Source organism: Alligator mississippiensis, chromosome 12 (genome assembly GCF_030867095.1).
Source record: "Alligator mississippiensis isolate rAllMis1 chromosome 12, rAllMis1, whole genome shotgun sequence".
NCBI lineage: Eukaryota > Metazoa > Chordata > Crocodylia > Alligatoridae > Alligator > Alligator mississippiensis.
Window position 1 is genome coordinate 2,061,871 of NC_081835.1, and position 24,501 is coordinate 2,086,371.

General features: G+C 40.4%; 1 protein-coding gene across 32 annotated transcripts in view; it reads right to left on the bottom strand.

The window, feature by feature from the left end:
* The window catches only part of FHIT (fragile histidine triad diadenosine triphosphatase), a 771,770-nt gene that overhangs the window by 628,596 nt on the left and 118,673 nt on the right, over positions 1-24,501 (bottom strand). For 8 of the 32 annotated variants that reach the window (XM_059715880.1, XM_059715878.1, XM_059715883.1 and 5 more), the window contains one exon: positions 6,861-7,000. The exons of the other annotated variants lie outside the window; for them this stretch is intronic. In XM_059715880.1, the coding sequence (XP_059571863.1) occupies positions 6,861-6,919 (59 nt within the window). In that variant the 5' untranslated portion in view covers positions 6,920-7,000. The remainder of the gene's footprint in view (positions 1-6,860; positions 7,001-24,501) is intronic. 32 annotated transcript variants of the gene reach the window in all.

The following is a 24,501-nucleotide window of genomic DNA, read 5'->3' on the forward strand; positions in this document are numbered from 1 at the left end:
TCTATAGAAATTAGTCAAAAGGAAACTATTCTAGATCTGCGTGTGCTTATGTAGTGTCACTTGCTATGTAAAATCAAACCTATTCAAGTAAATGCCTCACACCAGAAAAATACCAGCTTCCTAAACTTGTTAGAAATGTTGTTGTTTACATAATTGTGCAGAAAGAAGCTGTATTTTGAAGAAATGATTTCTTCTTTCAGCAGGTTAATTATTATCTTTTCTGAAGCCAATGTTCAGCTGCCAAAGATTCAGTAGCTCGTTTTAAACCACCTCATTTACTGTATATTAAGTTAGTCATCTAAATAGCTCTTGTTACCTCCTATCCAAATGCCTTCATGATAATCTCATCTTTTTCCCTCCTTTGAAATCTGATTTACAGGAAAATCTTGACAGGTAACACAATGCCAAATTTGATCACTTTTGAAACTAGTAATAAAATGTCATTGGAAACGGTTCATTAAAATTTGCATCTTTCCAGTTGGAGTCAATATCTGCACTGTGAAAGACACTTTTGAAGATAGCACGATCCAATTTATGTCACATCTTTGAATAAAATTCAGGTGTTAAAGATGCTTACACCAATACACTGCAACATTCACTAAAACTGAAAGCCTAACAAGTCTCCTCCTTGGCTGATTTAGGTAATTCATTAATTAGATTCAAAAGTCAGGAGAGTAAAGAACATCTTTTCAAGCAATAATCTCTTTTGCAAATAGTCCCTTGTCATGAACGACAAGAAGTTTCGGGTCCAGTTCTACAGCTGAATAAACCCGCAGCTTCCAGCAAAACTTCTACGAATAAGGACTGCAAGATCCGGTCATTTCTTCAAAACACCCTTCCTGAAAACTATATCTATTACAACACATTAGAAAGTCAAGGAAAAGGATACGAAAAAAAGATGCCACCCTTATTATTTATTATTTGTGTTCCAGCAAAGTCCAGGACCCCATTGTGCAAGACTCTGTACAAAAATCTAGAAAATGCTGTCACTTCTCCCAAAAAGTTTGCAAGATCTAACCCTACAAGCACTTACAGATGGGCTTAGGTTTACTCATGTGATTAAAGTCTCACTGACCTCACTGAGGAACACATGGATAACACTCTACCATTCACGCAGGTTACCAAGGAGAGATGGCTTAAAAAGTCTTCTTTCCCATCTACATGATGGGAATATATATATTTTTTTTACATATACAAGAAATCTAGGCTTTAAAAAACAAGTTTTTAACCACAAATGACTAAAAGCCTTCATCTGCAGTGATACTACAAGTCTTGCTGCTAGAATCTCAGAGGCTGATTCGCGGTCAAGAGAAATCCTCCAAGCCTCCTGCGGGACTTCCTAAAGCCAAAAGGCTGCATTCTCTCAGGCAGTCTTCAGAAGACGAGGTGGAGTTCAATGATCCAGCCCTTATTGGTTTATCAATACAGCATGTCCAAAAGCCTACCATGCAACTGCTTCAGCCAGCCAGAGCAATTAGACGTCAAAGCAAAATGTGGAAGTCGTTCACGTACAAATGACACCAGAAAGTGTATCCATGGTTGCAGCATATAGACATCTCTGTAGGATCTGCACTGTATCTATCACTTGTCCATCGAGGAAAGCCAAGGTCTTTCTATGTGAAAAGAAGTCTAGCTCACATTTCTGTTTCAAAATACTAGTAAGATCTCAGCTTCAGCTTTATCAAAAACAAGCAGCAGCTATTAAATGTGTTCTTGTACATTTTTTTAAGGATATAGGGCACGTTTTATACAATGAAGGGAGTGCTCACCATTTTCCTACTTCTATCAGTTTGCCTACTAAAAGCTAACCCAGCACTAACATGTCATCATGAAAGCATCCAGACATGCCATTTCCTCTATTAAAATCAATCTGCATTATGTTTCATTACCTTGGTTTTGCTAATGTAAAATACTTATGTAGTTAAGAGTGTTGCTGATGATGGTGATAATCATTTTTCACCGAATTTATCTCAAGGGACCATGCAGAAGTGCACAATGCCAAGAGTGAACAACTCCCTTATTACACCTGCAGTCTCAGTTTTAGCATTTAAAGGTGTACAGGGGGAAAAAAACTTGCTGGGAGCAGCTACAGTAGTTCCCCAGTAGATTACTCTCTCTCTCTCACACACACACACACACACACACACAAATACAGCACTTTGCTAGAGTTTTATAAATATTTGCAAAAGTAGAAGAACAGGATCTGCACAGATGAGATGCAAATACCACCCTACACAGCACCTACAGATGCAGCAACATCCCTCAGCGCATCCCCCCGTGCCAGGACCGTAACTCCAGTCCTTTGGAGGTGGGAGCCTGTAAACCAACTGTTCTCAACCTGGGCTCTGAGTTACAGCCTCCTGGCTCCGAACCAGAATACCTATCAGACTCAGCAGACGTGGAATCTGCAAGGTATTCCTCTTAAAAGCCCCAAGGTATTCCCCACAGAGATGCAAGCTTTTGGGTCTCCATGTTATTTACCAAACCAGGTACAGTTACAGTAAGACATCAGTAAGAAAGATGTCTTGCAAGACAGCACAGGTGCATGCAAGCTTTGTTCCTCAGTGGTAGAGTCCTAACAACTTCAACACACCTCAATCGAACGGTGAGTGGCTACGCCAAAGGAGCACGGTATCAAAAGCCTAAGTTAAAGTGTGGAGAAGCAAAGAAATGCTAAGGAGTCCTGACCATACATACTACACTGCTGGGTTACCCTCTCGATACAGAGAAAGAAGCATTCCCTAAGCAAAATAGCCAGAGTCAGCAGGAGTTAAGCTTTGCTGGTGTCCATGGATTTTCATTACTGACTAGCAGTATAAGTCCCTACACTCCTCGGGTTCTGAAAATATTATTGAGGACAAAAAAATCTGTAAATCAATAGATTACACCAGCGATTCATTTGGCCCTTTATTTTAGAAAGCTGCTTAATCAATCTTGAGGGCAAAAGCTGTGTCTTCAGAAACAGAGACCTTCGTGGTTACTGATGAAAAACACAGCGCTCTACATGGACCCCCTAATACTGATGCCATTGACCATTTTATGCATGGGATACTGCTTCTGCACACACAACAGGTGCTTTTCTGCTCTCCTGGAATACAGCACACCTCTCCTCGCACCCTAGGGTCCTTCTGTTTTCTGTGGTACTCCAGTGCTGTTCCTTGGGCAGATTACAGAGAGGATGGAGATAGCCTTTCCCTGTGGCTGTAGAGGACAGAACTAGGAACAACAGCCTCAAGCAGCAGCAGAGGAAATTTAGGTTGGAGATTAGGAGGAACTTTCTGACCCTGTAGGTGGTCAGGCATTGGAACAAGCTCCCTAGATAAGTCGTGCAATCTCCATCCTTGGAAACTTTCAAAAGCAAGTTGGATACTATCATAGATTTCATAGACATTTGGGCTGGAAGGGACCTCGGAAGATCATTGAGTCCAGCCCCCTGCCCAAAGGGCAGGAAGTCAGCTGGGGTCATAGGATCCCAGCAAGATGAGCATCCAGTTTCACCTTGAAGGTGTTCAATGTGGGTGCTTGAACCACCTCCGATGGCAGGCTGTTCCAGACCTTGGGGGCTCGGACATTAAAGAAATTCTCTCTCATGTCCAGCCTGAATCAGTTTTGTCGTTTATGACCATTCGACCTAGTCGTCATCCCTTGGGGCGCTCTGGTGAACAAACGTTTCCCCAGATACTGGTGGTCCCCCCTGATAGACTTGTAGGTGGCCATCAGATCACCCCTGAGCCTGCACTTTTCCAGGCTAAAGAGCCCCAGGGCTCTCAGCCTGTCGTCGTAGGGTCTGCTTCCCTGACCCCTGATCATGCGTGTGGCTCTTCTAAGACTCTCTCAAGCTTCTCCACATCCTTTTTGAATTGTGGAGCCCAAAACTGGGCGCAGTACTCCAGCTGCGGCCTCACCAAGGCCGAGTACAGGGGGAGAATGACGTCCTGGGATTTGCTTGAGAAGCATCTATGGATGCAAGCCAGCGTTTTGGTCGCTTTACTAGCCGCAGCATCGCACTGCAGGCTCATGTTCATCTTGTGGTCAATGATGACCCCCAAGTCTCTTTCTTGCAAAGTGTTGGCCAACATAGCACTGCCAAGCCTATAAGGATGCTGCGGGTTTTTCTTCCCAAGGTGGAGAACCTTGCATTTATCGGCATTGAACACCATCAGATTCTCATCCGCCCACTTGCTGAGCCTGTCTTACTTGGCAGGGATGATTCTGTCTTGAGTAGGGATCTGGACTAGATGACCTTATGAGCTCCCTTCCAGTCCTACTTTCTGATGATACCTACGGTTAATCAGTGAGAAAACAGCTTGTCTTGGTATCTTACTATTTTACTGCTGCCCAAGACCATTGTATGGGTATCACCTTCCACATAAAATCAGAAGTGATTGCCAGGTGCCTAGTATGGCCTGAGCTACTGTCTTCTCCATTTTTCCTTTAAAGGGATGAACCCCCTACTTCCATGGCACTTTCAGCATCTCAAATGCTCATTCGTATCAGTTTTAGAAAGCTTTTCATCATCAACTGCATTAACTAATTAATTTGACATTAACTAATTAATCTGCGGACCAAAGAGGGAGAGAATGGCACTGGGAAATGATTAGTTTGGAGGTTAAATTAATTAAAAATACTACAGTGGTGACAGGGTTTAATCTCACACTTCTCACGAGAGCATGGAATCGCTCACAGCTGCAGCAATTTGCGATAAATCCGTGGAGAGATTTCTTGATGGGAGCAGAATTAATTTGTGTCACCCTTAAGAATATATGTGCTCACTCACCAGTGCCTACATTAAACAACGTTAGAAATGTAAGAATTCAACAAAAGCAAGGGAATCTATCATTTGAACTAGTATCTGGCATGTATTTTCCAACGTCAAGACAAAATGATGTGCACCAGTTAGGTGTTCAAGAGACTGCAGCTATGTCTTGGTTTGGAAGAAGATTTATTACATTCTGTATATAACTCAGAATACACCGGCTTATATCATTTTTGGACCACCTTTCATTTCTCTTTTAAAATTGTATACTTTTTATCAGAATAGCTTTTGATGAAACAGCAAGTCTCTTAAATAAGACAATGAAGTTTCAATGCTTCAGGAAGGGAAGGGAAGGGAGAATGAATGAACAAACAAATGAATGAACGAACAAACAAACTCACTCTATAATACTCAGTCTCAGGTCCAGACGCAGAACCAGTCTACACCAGAGCTGTTGCCAGGTCCTTGACTCATCCAGAAACATGCAAGCCTGAAGGCTTTCATTAGTACCAAAGTACACTAAAGCATACCCCGAAGCATACAACGAGTACTCACTCCAGACTATTTATGAGCTATATACCTGAATCTTCCTTGAATATCTGGTAAAATGAGAGTAATTCGGTGGTTAACTTTCTGATTAGCGGAGTTACTCTTACATCAACAAAGAAGCTTTCCTTCAGACAGGACTTCACTCACATTGATGGACACATTTCATCTAAGATAGGCCCTCATAACCTATGGGTCATTGCCGATGCAGAGGTAGGACACATTTTAAAGTCCCAAAAATATGGGAATGCCAGACCTCAGCTGCCTGGCTTTTTCTGCAATATCGCGCTGTGTGCTAGTTCCAGCTCTCCACGCACACGAGAAGAAAACACCCTGAAGCCATCCTTCCCATCACCAGGGCTGGGGAGGGGAGGGGAGGGTGGCCCAAAGGACAGGGAGTTGTCTCCCCGCCTGAACTCTGCATGCTTCCCCCAGCATGGCCCTCCAAGTAAGGAGGCAAGAGCAGCATTTGCCCCCAGGGTCTTGCAGGAGAGAATGCATGTGGAACGGTATACTGAGGAACAATACTCAGATAGAGACAGATGATAAGATAGGTGTGTCTCTCTTATGAGCTGCTTATACCTCTGCCTTCTCTGTACCTCTGCTTAGACTAACTGGCCACTTCTAGCTTTTGTTAGGCCAGTCTTCCCAAAGTAGAAGCTCCGTAAACAGAAACCAGATCCTCAGCTCCGCTGGAAGGTCACTTGCAATTCATGGGAAATATATCTAAGTCCACTGGCCTGCTTGGGCAGTCTCAACCATGATGCCTACAAACACTCAAACAGGGGGCTGTGCCTTCAGCCACTTGATAAATACCAAATATGATGGGCAAGACCTGGAGACCAGCTGCAGGTGTAACGTGAAATGCTAATGCTGTACCACAGCTAGACGCAAACTGAAGTTAGGAGACTTCACCTCTCAACCAAGCTACCCCAGGACAGCTCACAGGCTCAGCAGTTATTGCTGGTCAGGGCGAGTGGCCTTAAGGCATAGGTGGGGAAGCTTTTCTTCCATAACCCTCCATGTCCCCCCAGTGCTAGCTCTAAATAACCAGAAAGCCCTCTAGGAATAGGAAGGGGGGCAGCTACTGGATTCCCACATGAATCCAGCAGCAGGGAAATGCCACAAGTGGGGAGGAAGGAGATGATGGGTGCAACCCCCTGGGCTGGCTTATGAGACATAAGAAGGCGTTTCAGTTCTGCATTCGCCAGCTGGCTCCAACTCAAAGCCTGTTTTGTGGACATACAGAGGTGAGTTTCCTCCTAACCAAGGCCCTCCAGCATCTGAGCACAAAGGCAGCTTTGCATGGGAGGGGCAGGGGGTTTAAATAACTTGAGTAATTGGGCAGTCCTTAGTAATACAAGGCTGTTTTAAGAAAGAAGCAAGCCTCGGATGCATAGGGTGCCCGGGCTGTCTCCCTGCAATCCAGAATTGGGACTGCAGGTCATCTAAAGGCATATGCCAACTGGCTTTCAACTAGCTTCCTGAGATATTGCTCGTACCCTAGCTGTGACATGGGCTTCAGCAGGATCTACACAAGTCTGCCCTGGGCAAATACCTGGTGCCAAGTCTCTGAGCTGTAAAATGAAGATGGTGCTTTGTCTTGCTATCAGGCATTCACAGCAAGGGCTTTCCCTTACCCGCAGACACAGCACCTAGCACAACAAGGCTCGACTTGAGCAGGGCCCTCCGGGGGTACTGTAAGACAAAAACAACACGAAGAAGAAGGTACGAGATAAATCAATACGCAGGGGCATGGCGAAACATTCGTAAAACGTTAAGGTCTATTCATTGAAAAATTATGAACCATAGCGTTCAACCAGTCCAGCACCACAGCTAAATTAAATTATTGATTTGCATCAAGATTTCCCCCCCTCCCCTCCTTGCCAACATTTCTAGAATTTTTATATTACTATATATTACAGCTTCTAGTGAAGATGAATTCTGTTATAAATCCTGCATGTCTGCTGAGCTATATCATTCTTCAATTAACTATCTTGAAACCTGAGTTTGGAGCACATGAAAGGCATTCAATTTTCCAATATTATCTCCTCTTAAATCAATACCTAAATTTTTAAGATGCAGTTTACATTCTTCTTCAGCGTGTACACCCAGAAACATGCTGCAGAGTCCCTTATTGCTGAGGTCACGAGGGATCTCAGAAGCAAGTAATCTGATTTTAAGATTTGCTTCAGAAGAGATGGTCAGCACACATACAGCTGAGGAACTTGACATTTATTCAAATATCCGACTAAATCAATGACTTAAACATTAAATAAAATGTGATACAATCAATGATTTCTGAATAAAATTATTTTTTTGGTTATGGAGTCTCTCTATTCTTTAGTTATAATTAGGATCATCTACTTTCAGCAAGTCATTTAAAGATGCTTTATTGATCATCTTTGACATTTCCATAGATTGATTGGCTAATGTGCATGACTAATTAGCACCCATTAGTGAAATGAAAGCTGAAGGAAGTCAGTGCCTGCCTCTGGAAACTAGACCCACATATACTTTGGTTCACACACATACACAAGTGTGGACACAGGATGCTTTCACACCACTGTGACAACATGGGGACATGCAAGATGTAGCCCTACCTGGACGTAACTATCTGGGTACTAATGCAGAGTTACTCTGAAGAAAAATGAGTAAGACTACCCGACCGGAAGTTACACTAGTGTAAATGCTATGTGTCCACTTCTACCCAGGGTAACCGCCTGCTCGGTGGAAATCTAGTGATGAAACATGTAAGAGCACCCAGGCAACGGCTCCCTCAGCAGTCTTGGCTGTCTGCCCTTTCCAGACGCTGGTATAATTTACATCAAGTTAACCTATAATGTGTCCAGATCCAGAGCAAGCAAGGGAGAGAATGATGATGAGCACAACACTAATTTTTTGTCTCCTGTAATTTATAAACTACATAACTGCTCATAATATAAAGACTGCATTTTGTATATCCACAGAAAACCCACATTATACATTTTCAAACATGCCCAATTCTGCAAAACTCAGCAGCTCCAAGGGAAAGGTCAGGGTCAAGATGATCTTCCTAACAACCCAGTTCCTGTCACCTGATGTGCAAACCCTTAACTGTATAAAACCAGTGTCAAATAACTGTTTCATTTTAAGCTTTAAATGGTCACTGATGAAAACTCACAGCTGAGTAAATAAAACGTGATGAAAACTTACATCAAGGGCTAATAGAAAAAAAGTGTTTTTCGTGCATTTGGTCTTCAGTGGCGTACCAGCAAGTAGTGGTGATTATTTTTGTTCAACATTTTTCAAATTGGGTTTTATCTTCCCACTGAAAAATGAAAGAGCTGTTCAATACCTGATGCTGCTGCCTGTTAAATCACTCCAGGCTCACAGGTACTGGCTTCTCTTTAGTTTTACATTAGCCAGCATTGTACCTCTGCAAAAATAAGCCACCATTACAGAAATTCAAGAGAAAGCAACTAATGATACGATCACTGAAATATTATGAATAGGCGAGAGCCAGGGTTTTGACTTTCCAACAAAGTATCTCCCGATGATGGCTCCAACAGGACCAACCCTTACGCTGACATCTCTTTTATCTTGTTTTAATTTTTCTGCTGTGTTAAACTGTTTTGCAGCCAATTTCTTAGAGAATATGCAAGCAGACAAATCAGGGTAACCTGATAATAACTTTAACAAAATCAAGGAAAGTTCCAGCTTGGGGTTTTTTGGAAAGATTTTTTGGGGGGTATTGTTGGCCCTGCTTGACTTGCTCAATAGTCCAATGTGAGTGATGTCATTGATGGCAAATAGGTTCTGAGGGAAAAATCCCTAAGCTGCAGTTCTGCAAATGTTTAATGCTTGTTAAAAAGCTTTAGAACAAGTTTCATTTTATTCCCTTTGGCCTCTACTTGGCAACCTTTTTGAGCATAGAGGAAATGCCAGCCAGCCCCGTCCCAGCCGTCTGCTAAGTCTGACAATCTTCCTTGCACTCTAAACCCTCCTGGACGCAGCTGTTGGTGCAGCAGCCTCTAATTGTACTAATATGAGTTCAAAGTAGTAGCTTTCTAGCTGAGAAGTCACTCGGAGGGCCAGAGAGAGGGCAGAGACAGAGGAGGTGCTGTGCCCCACCAACATGGTAGCTGCACACTAGTGACATCAGTGACGAGGGTGATGATTTTGCAAGCCAGCACATGAAACGGGCAAGAGGAAGCAGCAAGTCATTCAAGGGCCAGTAAACAGGATCTTCTTTTTTAAAAAAAGAAAAAAAAACCCAATGAGCTTGCAATGAGGGATTTGCTGAAAATGGACAAAGAGTCTTGTCTTTAAACTACAACGATATGGTGCAAAATGAGATGCGATTCCTTTCTGAACACCACCCCCAGGACGGTGTTGGTATCTTTAAATAAAAGTAATTAAGAACCACAGAGAATATTACCTCTAATATCTACCGCTGTCAAGTTGCCAACATTTAAACAAACAAGTGATAAAAAATGTGTGTCATGAGACATGGACGATATTTAACCATAATTTCAACAAAGAAGAAAACATGAACAACGGTATACTGACGCGCTGTGCAGAAGATGCTCCTAAATTAAGTTTACTTGTACGAATTAGAAACTTTGACATATGAAATGAAGTTTAATAGGGTAATAAAATCAGGACACTATATAACTCTTACGTGACACCGGGCATCTTTGGCCCACTGGCACTTTACCATTTAGCACTTGTGATGCAGAATTTCAAGAGATGTTTCCAAGTGCCACCTACCACTTGCTTGAAGTGATAAGCACAAAAATGAATGCAAAAATGCTTCATGGACCATATTCATACACACATTTCAAAGTGCACAGTATTGCCAGCTCATGCAATTGTACTACAAGGCCCGAGATATTTGCTGCTTTTCTTAAACACCAGCTCTTAGAAGAAATTGCGTCTGTGAACATTTTTATTCTTTAAAAGAAATACGGCTGTTTTTTAACCTGTCTAGTTGGGGAGAGAAGTTTGAAAATGAGACTCAAGTACCAGTATACAGTAATTGCTTAGAAACTAGATATTACATTTGAAAAAACTCACCAAATTAATGTATTTAAATCTCATGAATTTTTGAAGCCTGACTTGTGATTTTGGGGAGCCTGGGGTTGGCAATATTATATATAATTATAATAAGGCCGGGGGGGGGGAACCTTGTTTTTCGCAGAATTTTCTGACAACTAGGACAGAATAAAAATCAAAGACCTGGAAGAATGAATTAATTCCAACAAAATTCAAAGAATGTAACGACCTTAAGTTTCCAAATCTATTAATACCTACTCTTGGAAATGATCTGTAAATTACTTTTTTTATTTCCCCTCAAAATTTAACATTAAGATCTAGGACTTGAAAATTACACATGAGCACTAGAAACTTTTTGTGGCGAGTGGAGAAGAGCAGGCAGCGGTGGCAAAACCAGACTGACGAGATCGCCCGCAGTTTCATAGCTACTCAGCAAGTTCTGGGCAATGAACATGACAAAGATCCCGTTAGCTTCATTCTTTTACTGCCTCGGAAGTAGGGGACAGCTGTGGCTTGTAATGGGATAAGAGCCCACAGTCTCCGTTTAGAGCATATTTAACACAATCCACGTATAACACAATAGATTGGACTTCACCGACAGCCTCAACCCATGGTAACGTTTTGGGTTGCTTTCAGTGCGCTGAAAAGCCGCAGCACTGAACACAGACCCCTGAAACAAGGTTATGTTTCTAACCCGTACAGGCCTGAATCTCACACGTACTGACTGATCAAACGAGATGGGTTGGCAGGAATGTACTTGCTTTATAAACTGAATTAATTTTCTGCTTTCACCCAAATTAAATTTTTTTCACCGACAGTCACAATAGCTGGGCCGCATTGTAACCCGATTGCAGTTGATGACATTGTTAGGCCGAAGATATGAATTGCAAAACGGAATCGTGTTGCCTACGAATCCTGTAACTGAAATAGCAGCAGTGGCCTTGGAGGGGATCAGAAGAGAGCCAGCTGCATTGTTATTCATCCCCTGCTGGCAAATTCATGGAAAGGCATTTGCAATGGCTTCATACAGCACAACCTGGCACCTTTCCAGCCACACTGGCTTCCAACTGAAAGAGGGATCAGGGAATAAAAATTGGTAGAAGAATAAAATGTTCTCTACATGACCAGAGCAGCCCTTCATTAGGACCTCAGGATTCCCTCGCAAAAAGACTCAAAGCCACTGCATGCTAATTATGTAAATCTGACTGTACCTTGTCCAGAACATCTATTGATTTAACATTACTGCTGCCTTTCCAGGAGCAGACGAGGAGCCAATCTATAACTACTAATGTTATATTTGACATTAGCCTCGAACGGACACATGATGTCATTTGTTAAAACGTTCCAATAAAGATTTAATGCATTTATGACCCATGTGTATAACTGATTCACCCCTGCTGTATTGGAGCCATTTATTTATATACTTCAATGTGAGAGATAACATATGGGGTGTTTATACCTTGCAGCTACTTTGGAAGATACAATATATACTATGGATTTAAAAATACAAAGAGTAAACTGGAGCTAACATATATATATATATATATGGAATTATAATAATAATTTAGCAGGATACATTTCTGCTTATAATTTTAAAGCAATTTCTATCTAGCAGTTATCACCATGGCAGCTAGATGCTTTGGCACATTAATTGTAGAAAATTAAAATGCAAACCACAATTAAAAATGGTTAATCAAATTTCATCTTGCCCTAAAGGTTACTAGATTCTGGCTCACATGGATTGCCAAAGGGTGCAAATTCTGGAAATGATGGTTTTTGACTCCGGTTCAAAGAGCATGCACACACACAGACACACACGCACACACACATATATACAAACACACACATATGTATACATATATACATACACACACACACACACCTATATATACATATACAGGCAACACCCACTAAGGGCTCTTAATTGGTTCCTGAAAAACCAAGCATTAAGAGAAACTGGCAATAAGCAAAAGTGAAAGTTTTTGACGACCCAAGATGGCACCACAAGTGTTTTTAATGACCCAAGATGGTGACCGCGAGCATTATAATGAAACGCGCTGAGCGCTAAGTGGAATTAGGTATCAATTTAAAATGAGCGTTATAGAGAAAACAGCATTAAGGGGGGGTTGTCTGTATGTGTATATAGATACATATACACACACGCTTGTGGGCATATGCATATATATATGTGTGTGTGTATGCGTGTGTATGCACACACACATATCTGTATATATAATGTCATATCATCTAATTCTAACATACTATATTTAAAATGACATGCTTTGTCAAAAAGTCAAAAGCTTCATTTCAACATTTTTGAAGCAGTGTTTTTCCTGGTAAAATGTCTTATATTAAAAAGGAAAAAAGTACCCAAAGTGTTAAATGCTCCCAAAATGAAATGAACCACTTGTTTTGCATTAAATGAAGCGTTTCACTGTGACCCAAAAATGAGATTTTTCCTGTTTCCCTCACACCAAGACATGGAAAAAATTCTATTTTGGTTTGACCTGAGCCACTTTTTTTCCCCGGTTCCACATTTTAACCATGGGATCAAAAATCCCATTATTTGTCTGGCTCCAACACAAAGGATCCACACTTCCACTAGGCTACAACACTCCAGATTCGCAGGCTCAAGGCCTGATATTGATATTCAGGTAAAGCTAGTAATGGTGAAGTCTATTAGATTATGGAAGAGTCTCTTGAGGGAAGGCCTGCCTGGAGCCCTACTGAGCAAATCATTCAAAACTATACTGGACAGAGCCTTGTTGACAAGAAAAATTAAAGATCAATATTTCCTACTCGGTCATTTCTTCTATTGCTCAAGGGCTCAGTGTTGGATTGCTCACCTTCAATCAAATGCAGCAGTAAAGGAATACCTGGTAAATTGTTTACTGACCTTATGCTGTCTTGTCAAAGCCAAGGGATGATTGATATGGTTAAATATTTTTTTTGTTTAATCCTTAATTATTATCCCTAGTCTCATGTGCTTGTCCATGGACTAAATTTTCAACTCGTCATGAATATCTCTTTGGATTTTAGAAGAAACACTCTCGTCTTTGTTCTTCATTGCTTTTATCTCCTGACCTTACATATTTTGCCACTGCACGCGCTATTATATTTGATTGCACTGGGTTTTGCATACAGAACCTCAATCCATTCTGCCTTCCTAGTCCTATATACTGCAAATATCAACGTTAAAACTGCAGTTGTGAAAATCACCCCAAGCCCTCACTCTCCATTATTTTGTATCACTTGTCTCATTTTTCTTAATCAAACGCTTAAGGCTTAAAAGTCAGTTTTTATTTAATCACGACATGTATGTGTGCCTCTTAACTACCAGAGAAAAAGATTTACATCTAGCTAATGCTACTTTTACCTCAGTTTCCATTTTTACTTTCAATTCAACACATTCTATAAAGCATGCGGGAAGCAGGCAAATATTAAAAGACATGCCATACATCTGGTATTTAAAATCACAGAATAATAGTGTTCCTTTTACTGTAAATAAGTCCATTTCAGATATTTGGATCATTAATAATAAATACTGCTTAGCTGCAGAAAACTTCTCCTCTTTCTTATTTTAAATTGGATACCTGAACAAGTTAAAAAAAATAATGAGAAGCCCCACCTACCCTACTCTTTTCCTACTTAGTTTGAAGGCCACCTTGACACTCTTAAGTTAGTCTGTAATAAATGTGCAAAAGTCCCTGCAGTGCAATTGTTTTGTCTTCATCAGCACTGCTGATCAAAAACAGCAAAAATATGGAAAGGGGTATGTTTTCCAAGAATTATAAAAGAGGCATATGTAATAACAGCATTAAAAAAATCACAGGATGTATTCACTCACTTCTTGCACACTGTGAAAATTTACCCTGAAGTGTAACGTTATGAATGTCAAGTGAAGCACAATTGTACTAGTGCTACATGCCCTACTTCACACCGCACAATAATAACGGCTCAAGGGACAGAACATCATGACCACAATCCACAAAATGTTCCAAAAGAAACTGATTGACTCACAAATGTATGATTACAGCATTGTTCCTCCTGAAAATGAAGCAAATTAGAGTTTCTATTTAGCCTCAAATTGGGAAAAAAATTGAAAAGGGGGGACTTTCTCCTATAAAGAAAATCTGTGTGCTGTATGGTACTCTATAACAGAATACAACCTGCCATTTTTACATCCATAGTGCTAAACTGAGAAAATCTAACAAGTAAATACATGCCTTTTAACATTTGGCTGCTTCCCACAATAGGTTTGCCTGTTTTATGAAAGGTGTTTAATGGAAAGTAAAGCGAAACTATAATGGAGATAAAAGTAGCATTAGCTACATGCAACTCTTTTTCCTGGGTAATTAGGACAGACATACAAACGTAGCTTGATTATATAAAATCTGACTCTTAATCTGCCTGATCAAAACTCAGAAGTTTGATTAAGAAGGTATATCAATTAGTTATTTTCATCTGAATCTCTTATCCTGAGTGACAAAGAAAAATAGCTTCTATTTTCACATAGCTTAGGGGAAAAAAAAAGAGCAAAATATTGAAACGATGGACACTTGCCAGTTTTTCCCTTTCTAGACATGTCCGTGCTCCCTGCCACAATACAAACACTCAGTTTTCTGTACTGAAAAAGTAATTATCACTTTCAGAAATCTAACTTGGGGTGAAATTTACCCTTAGGGTGAATTTATGTAGCTACTGTTTGATGTGATGTTTGACAAGAAGAGAGAGACCGGAGAAGGATGCAAAGAGGGAGCTGCATGGCCAAAGCGACAGGGCAGGAAACGTGACACGAAGCAGAACATAGACCTACGTCCCATGGCAAATTCTGCCCAGAAGACAAAGTCCTGACCTGATCCCACCAAAATCAATGTAAGTTTTGCCATTGACTTCTGCAGGACCAGGATTTTATCCTTACTGACTAGGGTAGGTGTTTTGGTGCAGCTATGGAAATAACTACTTGCTATACATATTGTATGGGTACTGGGTACCCTCTCACCATCCAACCTACAATGGAACACCAGCCTCGGCAGCAATGCATCATTAATCTTCCTCTGGAAAACTTGGGAAGGTCAAAAGCTCTTCCATCATCCTCTAGGCATGGTAAAGAAATGGCCCAAAAGCTTCTACCCATGAAAATCTCCAAATCCAGAACCATGTTTAGATGCCTTCAGGGCACTGACCCAAGCAAAGATACCTTTAAACAAACACTGTGCAGTAAACTCAAGAAGATAAAAAACTATAGAGAACAATTAAAAAGTAGACGTGTGCTTTCATTAAAGTTGCCGCAGAACATAAATGAGAAAAATGATGGGTTTAAATCATGGCGCTGTGAATTATTAGGAGAGGTAAAGATTTTACATTAAATTCTGTTCTTTAAAACCTCTTCTTTATGACTGTTTAGCATGGTGACATTTACTGCAGCCACTGCTTGTCACTACACTGAGACTTTCAGTCTGGAATTACCCATGTAAGGAGCAGATGGAAAAATCAGAAGCAACGCCAGAAATGATCAAGCCATTTGAGCGACTCTTTCCCATGCTTATATGGTTGCCTATTTTTGCATGGACAAGTGAACTGCAAATAGCTCTGCATAAGTTATGTAAGATTTGGGGAACATGCAGTCTACCAAAATCCCTTGCTCCTGACTGCAGTGGGGAAAGGAAGGAGATGCTTCCCAGGGAACCTGAGCTGCAGGGCTTTGTCTCTGCTTTCCTTGAAAACAACGGGTCCTTTCCTACCAATTTTTTTCTCCTACCCCATCTTGTATTCACTAGCTAGATCTTTTTCCCCCACCTAGAATCCCTCAAGAAATATATTCATGGCAGCAGCTGGCCTGTGTTGGCACTTCCCTGCTGTGTATCAAGACTGGAAATGCCCAATGCTCTCCTAACCACTTTAAGTCTAGAAGCAAAAAGTGCCCAACTCTTCAATATGATGCGATCAGTCTCATGATCTCAAGCTACCATTCTTCAAATATCTGCTGGTATTCAAAATACTCAACATCTGCCTTCCTTCTTATATGGGCAACAGCGGAGATACTGAACACAGCAAAATGCAGGGCAGGGGGATGGAAAGAGGGAGAAAGAGAAAAGAAACTGCCCCAGAGCATGGGGAGGAAAAGCGCAAAGAGGAAGCAGAGGCAGAGAAATAGGTACACACATGAAGGCAGCCACACACCTAGCCTTAATCTGAGCCCTGGGGATTCAGACAAAGTTTGCCCTTTGGTTTGGGGCTTGGGGGTTGGTTTTACTTTTCCAGTATACTTTGTTTTCAATGCACGAGGTGTCATCCCCTCCAGAAGTCCTCCAGAGGGTACACGTTTTCTTTTTTTTAAATAAAAGATGCATTCAGACATCTCAAATGGTTCAAAGAAAACAAATTTATATATTGTTACATGTGGTCCAAACTGCATTGCACCGGTAATCTTTATTAGGATTTAATGAGACACAATAATATTTTCTTTCCATTAAAATATTATTCGGTGCAAAAATGAAAAGAACAAAAACAGCATCAGTATATTAGTGACCTTCATTTAAGTAATCAGTCCTTGGATGTTCCAAGATAATCTGGTTTTCTCACAAGAAAGGAGGAAAACGCATTATTTATCCTGGACAGCTCCCAGCACAATTTTATAGCACTTTTGGGATTCTAAAGCTTTTAAAGAAGCTATTATTATTTGGAATTTTTCCAGCAAGCACTAAGTATTAAAAATAGCACCTATGCTATGCTAACATGAATCACCTGTTTATTACCCAAGAGAGCTAAGATCATTTAATAAAATATTATGGGAAGTTGAAAAAAAAAAAGACCTTTTATACTTGTACCATGTATTAATTTGCCACAAGCGGTTAGGCAAAAAGGAGAAAAAAGACGAAGGCAGACTGGTGAATTATGACAAAGTTGTTGTCATATTTTAACTTTTGTATGGAGAGAATCAGTCTTTAATGGCAAATCTGCGTAGTGTGTTGTAAAATTGTCAGCACGGCCTGGTAGCAAAGGCATAATAAGCTTGGGATTTAACACCATCTTACCTACTAATTGAAAGGACCCGACCTCAGGAGGGTCACGCGCTCCAAGTCAGAATGGTAACTCTGCAAATTATCACTGCTCTGCAGATGCCAGTATCTCCTACCTGTAAGAAGTATGCGACTAAACATATTAAATTCCATTGATTAAAAATTAACTCTGTTTCCCATCTACCTACACGGTTTGTTAAGCTCCAGAAGTGAAAAACAATCTGTTGTCTAAAGTAATATAGCATGCGTTGTGGGGGGTTTCTAAATTCAAAGGGCACACAGTCATTGGGAAAACCCGATCAGGTAGTTTATATTGATATTTAAGCTAGTTCTATAATGTACTGGTGGACGGTAGATGAGAGGCGTATAAGCACTGATGTGTGTGCATCTTATTGACCTGACTCTGGCAATTAGCTTTTATTTAGGCAGATGCCCTCCCTGAAGCCAGCAGAACTACTTGGGAAAGGCAGGTGCCCTTGCTTCCTAGGGGCTGTAAAAATTCAGAACAATTGTGTATACAGAAGCTATGCTGTCATTTTTAAAGACTCGCTACTCTAGATGGTTTGTAGGATTTTTCCCTACCCCGACTTTTTGCCAAAATCTTACGTGGGAGGACACGACTGCTGGGAATAAGGGGAGGATTCTCTGGAGATGCGTCTCCCGCGGATGACGGTGTATTCAGAGTACTGCAAACTCCACATCTCTGTTCTTGGCATTTAACGAGGGGGTAAAGTAAAATGTGCAGGACTAGAATTTTAAGTGTTGGTTTAATAACCTTTATCCAGCTCATTTCTGAATGATTTTCTTCCTCTCTGGAGAGATGTCTAATGTCAAACAGCGGTATTAAGGTGAGCCATGGTTACTGAAGAGGCACAAGGAAGGCACATGACAAAATTATTAATTTCAAGGGAAAAAAGTTTGAGTATTTCTTTCACTTCATAAATGCTCTTCTGAAAGGTATTCATCATGTTAAATGCAAACTTATTTTCCACAGCCAATTAAAAGTATTCCTGGTATCAACACAAGTTAAAGGCTTCAAGTAGATGGCTCATCACATATTGCTCTAAATGACACATATATTGTTATCATTCAATGGCAAAGTATAAACTATAAAAAATTGTAAGAGCTACTGAATAGCTATTGCGTAACTAGGGACTGAGGGGGTAAATAGTTTATCCAAGTCAAATGTCATCATTTTAAATTTCCAATGTTTTCCTTTTCCTGGGGCATTTCACTCACTCTGAATGCACGGGGCTCCCTACTTTCATGCTACATACCATCAGCTAAGAAATGACCAGTGCACACAGAAAAAAGTTAAAGGAACAATACCCAGTCTTAAGACTTGATCAACTTTTAACTCAGAATAGTTTGTTTCGCCGTGTTTTATCATGGAGTGAGTGTAGCAGACCAAAACTGAAGTATGTCCCCATGTATCCTCTTGCAGTTTGGGGATGGAGGGAGCGGCGTGGGGAGACAGGAAGATGTACTAGTTGGTTCCGAATCTAGCCACATATTTTTCTTGCACTTCAAATTATAAACCAGAAGGAAGTATTTAAAAGGTAACATTCAGATGCAACCTACATTTTGACAGCTTGTGAGTTTCTTGAGTGCTGAGAAATCTGAACCTAAGCGACAGACTTGAGCAGGCCTGGAAATCTGAACTGCAGCCTGAATGAAACCTGGGTCATATACTGTCCCTCTCAGTGGCTTCCTCTGTGCAAAAACGATGTTTATTTTCTACCTATGGGGATTTCTAACCATCTTTCATTTTCCCTGAGCCCGAGGAAAGGCGTGTGTGCCTGAAACTTGCAGAAAAAGATTTTTTTTTTTGCGATTTCTTAGTTGGTCTAATAAAAGGCATCATCTCTGAACCAAGAGCTCTGGAGTTTTGCATTTCTTTTTGTCTCAGACTAACACAGCTGCCAAATACATCCCTGGGTGCTTCATAGACATTTAAAACGCGAAATCTTATCCCAAAACAAAGACGAATCTGTCCAGCCTGGAGCGCTCTCCAGCATCTGCTTGCATGGGACGCTTCTGTGGAAGGTAAACAAGGCAAAACTCATCCAGGACCTGGGCGATAGCATTAAACCGGTATTTTCATGCACCCATGAATCAGGACTGATGGTTTTATAATTGTCCTAGCTAATGGAAACCATAGATTCTATTTATGTTGTGTTCATCTATTACTTCTTTTCTAAACTTTACTAAGCTATTAACCTCTGTAATATCCCATGGCAGTTAATTCCACAGGTTATATAGAGAATGTTAATTAGTATTTCTTTTGATTGCTTCTGTTTTCAACGGCGGTTTTATTTCATTATTGGCTAATGCTATCCTCACTGAAGTCAGTGTAAATGAACAAGAGGAGCAGGTCCCTTTTGGGGCATAACCCTTGTTTTTTGAACAGTAAACATATTAATTGGGTACATATGATGCAATATTCAGTGTGCTGCTTCATCTGCACTGGAACTCATATAATCAGCTCAAGCCTCTGATTTGCTTACTGCTGCATGTTCACGAGATGTATGCCCTCCATGTTGCATTTTTCCCCAGAGGCAACTGTAGGAACAAACTACTTGCCAGATATGTTGTGACCTGGAAACTTGCTCTGAAATGATCTCTATTTGGAGTCTGAACTCAGCCTGCAATTCTGGGAAATGAAGCTCAGTGCCTGGTAGCTATGAACCTTCACACCAGCATGCTATGGAGTCACGATTTTGGAAAACCAAGACATCCTTGGTCTTTGTCAGTATGACAGCTTGATGAGGATTAGGCATTCCCACTCTTTGACTTGTGTTATTTTTACTAATTTACTGTCAAGATGTTTGTATTCAACCTACTGAATAGATCAGTGTAAATCTCTGTCTCTTTTACACATGCACACACATGTAACCCTCCACCAACCCCCAAACACACATGTACACACACACACACACACACACACACACGTAAATGTATTCCTCCTGGTGACGAAGGCACAATATAGAAGTCTAATTTTGTACCACAAATTGTGCCACAAGGTTAAGGACAGCGTATACTGCAGGCATGGGTGGATCTAGGATTTTGAAAAGAGGGGTGCAGATGGTTTGGTACATAAATATAACACATTTTTCTCCACTTAAAGAGAAACTAGAAGATTTGCTAATGTGCTGGGGGCCAGGAACTATATTATTCTATTTAACATCGAAACAAAACTAAATATGACTTTACCGAAATGTGCACTAATTTGCTAGACTATATATTAAGTTTTAAAATAAAGCAACAAACTAGGCAAAAAATAGTCAAAATACATTGTTTCATTAGTCTTGTAGTCATACTAGTTAAATATATCTCTCATTCAGATTCATAATACGAAATCTAGCCTTTTTGTGCATCTAACAGCGCTTCACTATTACTCACTTACACACCTGAGCTAACGCCCACCTGAGTTAAAATTACCACTCCTGAGTGAAGGCTTTTAGCTAGGAGTAAAAACAGGTCTGCAGTTCTGGAAAACGGAAGGGAGGATTTACTAGGAATGGCTACCAGACATCCAAATTGCAGAAGGGTAGGTTGATTAATGGGGCATCAAGACCATAGAAAAGAGCTGTGAACACCCATGGAGTCAAGAGGAAATAGCAGGAATCCAGTAGGATCTACGACCCTAACTGATCCCCCGCAGTACTGCCCGAGTAGACATGCTGCTGCCCTTCTTCGGCAATTGACTTTAAAACCTGGGTAGAGCGGGCGTCAAAGGGGGTGCACAACTGCACCCCCCTGGATCCACCCCGATCACAGGACTTGCTGGGATGACACTACAGGGATGGTGGAGATGGCCATTCAAGTTGATTAGCGTGTTCTTTAAAAAGTTCCTCTGGGGTTGAAATTTATCCTGAGTGTTTTGCTCTAAGTCTGTAGGTAAATTGTGGAGGTTTGTAGGAAATCTCCTGAGCTGTTTTTTGAATGATGACAGCATGAAAACATGCTTCACACTTTTAAAATGCAGACTTGTTTTGCTGAAACAACTCAAAACCATAGGTAGAGATTTGAGTCTTAGTTACATTCAAGTTCAGTAAAATTGAAGTTACATATTAAATAAATATAGTGTGTACTACATACACTATAAATAAATATATAGTGTATACAACATACACTATATACTATATAGTGTATACTGACTAAATACATTTCAAGTGTAGCCTTCCTGATAAATATAGTTGTGGTAGTTATGTACCTATGATGAAACCTTTCGCCTTCTAAGACACAAGTGTTTGTATTTACTCATGTAACTACATAGGCGTTTATTCCCTTGCAAAGGTAGTCCATAAAGAAGTTGTATCTATAAAATGTACAAGATATGCCTACTGAATCCAGAACCTGCTTGAAAACTAGATGGGACCAAATTATTATTTAGGCAAACCTCAGCCTAAATTTGAGAAATGCTTTTATACATGAGCTAATCCTGTCAGCCCAGATTTCCTCACTCTGGGACCTCACCCTTTTTTTTTTCTTTGAATCAAACATGCTCAGTTTAAGTCCTAATCCTATGGCCTCTAGTTTAATTCAGTGACTGCTACAGGAAAGCAGATCACAGACTTGCAGGCTATAGAGACCATTGTGATCATCTAGTCTAACCACTCGTGTAATAGAGGCCACATCATTTCATTAAGTAATTCCTGCCCAAAGGCCTGGTTGAGCTACACTGTATGTTTTAGAAAGATGCAGCCTTGACTTAAAGACTTTAAGCTACAGAGAATCTACATTTCTTGATAAACGTCTTAATGGTTAAGTACGCTCATCATTAAAAAACTGCGCTATGTATTGAATTGCAATTCATCTAGAGTTAACTTTCAGCCCCTGGATCCATAGCACCACAAAAAGATACTGTCAGACACTTTAGACCCCAAATTTAATTCCATTTCAAATGTGTTAGCTAGTAGGAATTGTCTTCCAAACTGCACCAGCATGTTTTTTTTAAATCAGTAACTGAGTGATTAAAAAAAAGAAAGACCAGTTGGCCCAAGGTATTTTATGCCTCGGTTAGAGCGACTGTCCACTTGGCAGACGGAGCATAAAATTAGGGTGCTCTTCACATGCACAGATGGTCTGCAACAGGGTTTGACCTTTGGGAAGCATCTTCATCTCAGCTTCTTCTGCATGCTCAATACTGAGCTACCCCACTTGCTTCCAGAAAAGCCTGTAGGTCAAGGACATTCGAGGCATCTCATCTATGCAACACGCATTACCCCATTCTAACCTAACCAGTAGCTGAGTATATATCATATATATCCTCCTCTTGCTCCCAGTTCGCCTCCAGGTCCAAAATCCAATTCTTGGTCCTCTGCCTCAGACCTTTCAATGGTCAACAACTGTCTCAGAGATCGCTTTTCCATTAGCGGCCCACCATAACAAGGATACAAAACAATCATTGTCTATAGGGAGAGGCAGAAGCAAGGCACTCTCAGCGTCCACTGAAATAAATTACGTTTAATATAAAGCAACCTCAGACTTGCTTTGCATTCAAAAGCATGTCTGACTTTATCCCAACCATACAGTTGGGGCCATAAAAGTTATCACCCAAAAAATCCTTGCCCCTAGCATAAATTGTGGACCATCACAGCTACAACATCATTCTAACAGTACAATTTAATATAACTATCTGAATGCATGCTACTCTTAGTACTTTATAATCCTGGGCAAACCTTACACTGGGAAGAAGAGGCGAAAAAGAAAAAACAGCTTACAAGTTTAAGTGGCAAAACCAAATCATCAAAACTGTATTTGTGCTTCCTCAGAAATAAAACACTTGACACATCGAAACAGATTCGTACAAAAAGAAATGTTATTTTCCATGCTATAGGAGAACAATACCAATTATCAAGACATAACATGGAAAAATGAAAACAAAATAAAAATATAGAATAAAAAGCCAATGCTTAATTTATTATTCATTTCAATTTTAAAAAGTGGGATTAACTGCTAAATAAGACAGGATTTAAACTTAGAGCAAAATGGCCACATTTACTGAAAGCCCAGCATCCCAAAGAACTCACTGCATGCTTTATTTTTGTACTTTTTATATTTTGTACTTCTTTTCCTGAGCAGAGCTAAAAGAGTACAATTATCTGGAATCACAACCACATTAGATGTTGTCATTTTTCTTGAGCTCTCCTGTTCTGATCTCATGCTAAGGTTTTAGAAGTGCATTAAAACACAGAAGTAAATCTGAAAACAACTGTGGATTGCATTTTTTTTTCCAATTTAAAACACTATAAAGTCACTTACTCACATATTTCATGTGTCCTACTAGTAGTAGTGGGTATTCTGTTAGAAAATGTTTTCCTGATGAACTCGTATGATTGGCTGTAAAACAGGCTGTTCTAGATCATTTAATATTTAAAAATATTAATGATATTGTGAAATTAAAAATGGTAAGTCATGCCATAAAACGTTGTGCTGGTCACATGCCATCTACTGTGAAAACCCGCAGGTTATATTCGATTTTATGTTTTTCTTAACTGCACTGGAGGACCGGGAGGGAGGGAGGCGTGAAGATGGGAAAATCCAAACAGAATGAGAGTTACCTGCATAACTGTTTGCTAGCCATGAAAACCAAGGTCCCAGATTTCTTTCCGAAGGGGAGCAAATCCAATACCCATCTGAAGTAAAGAAAAAGACCCCCACTGACTTGGGCAGACCTCAGATCGCCCCTCAGCAATTAGCAGCTCACACTGTGATAGCGATGGCTGGAGCTGTTGACAAGGATCTTCTCCCACAACGACAAGAGAAACAGGAGGCAAGAAAAAATGTAATTCATTATATCAAATGAGAAAGCAGTCAGCATTTATAATTCAACAATGCCAGTAATAGTGCTGCACATAATGAAGTATTGGCCCCTTCAGCTATCATTCTTTAAAGCCCATTTCAATTACTCTTTTCTGATTTTTTTTTTTTATTAGTTGAATATGATCCTTTTCTTGTCCTCTAGACTGTAAATAAACGTCATGGGTGTCTCTGCTCCCTGTTTTCAATTGAGAATACCAATTAAAAACAGCAGTAAGAAGATGCTACAGAGGGGAGCAGAGCTTTATGCAACAGCCAAAGCCCAAGCTCACTTTCCAAACAGAGAAATGGTCAAAACCCTGCATACCAATGAGA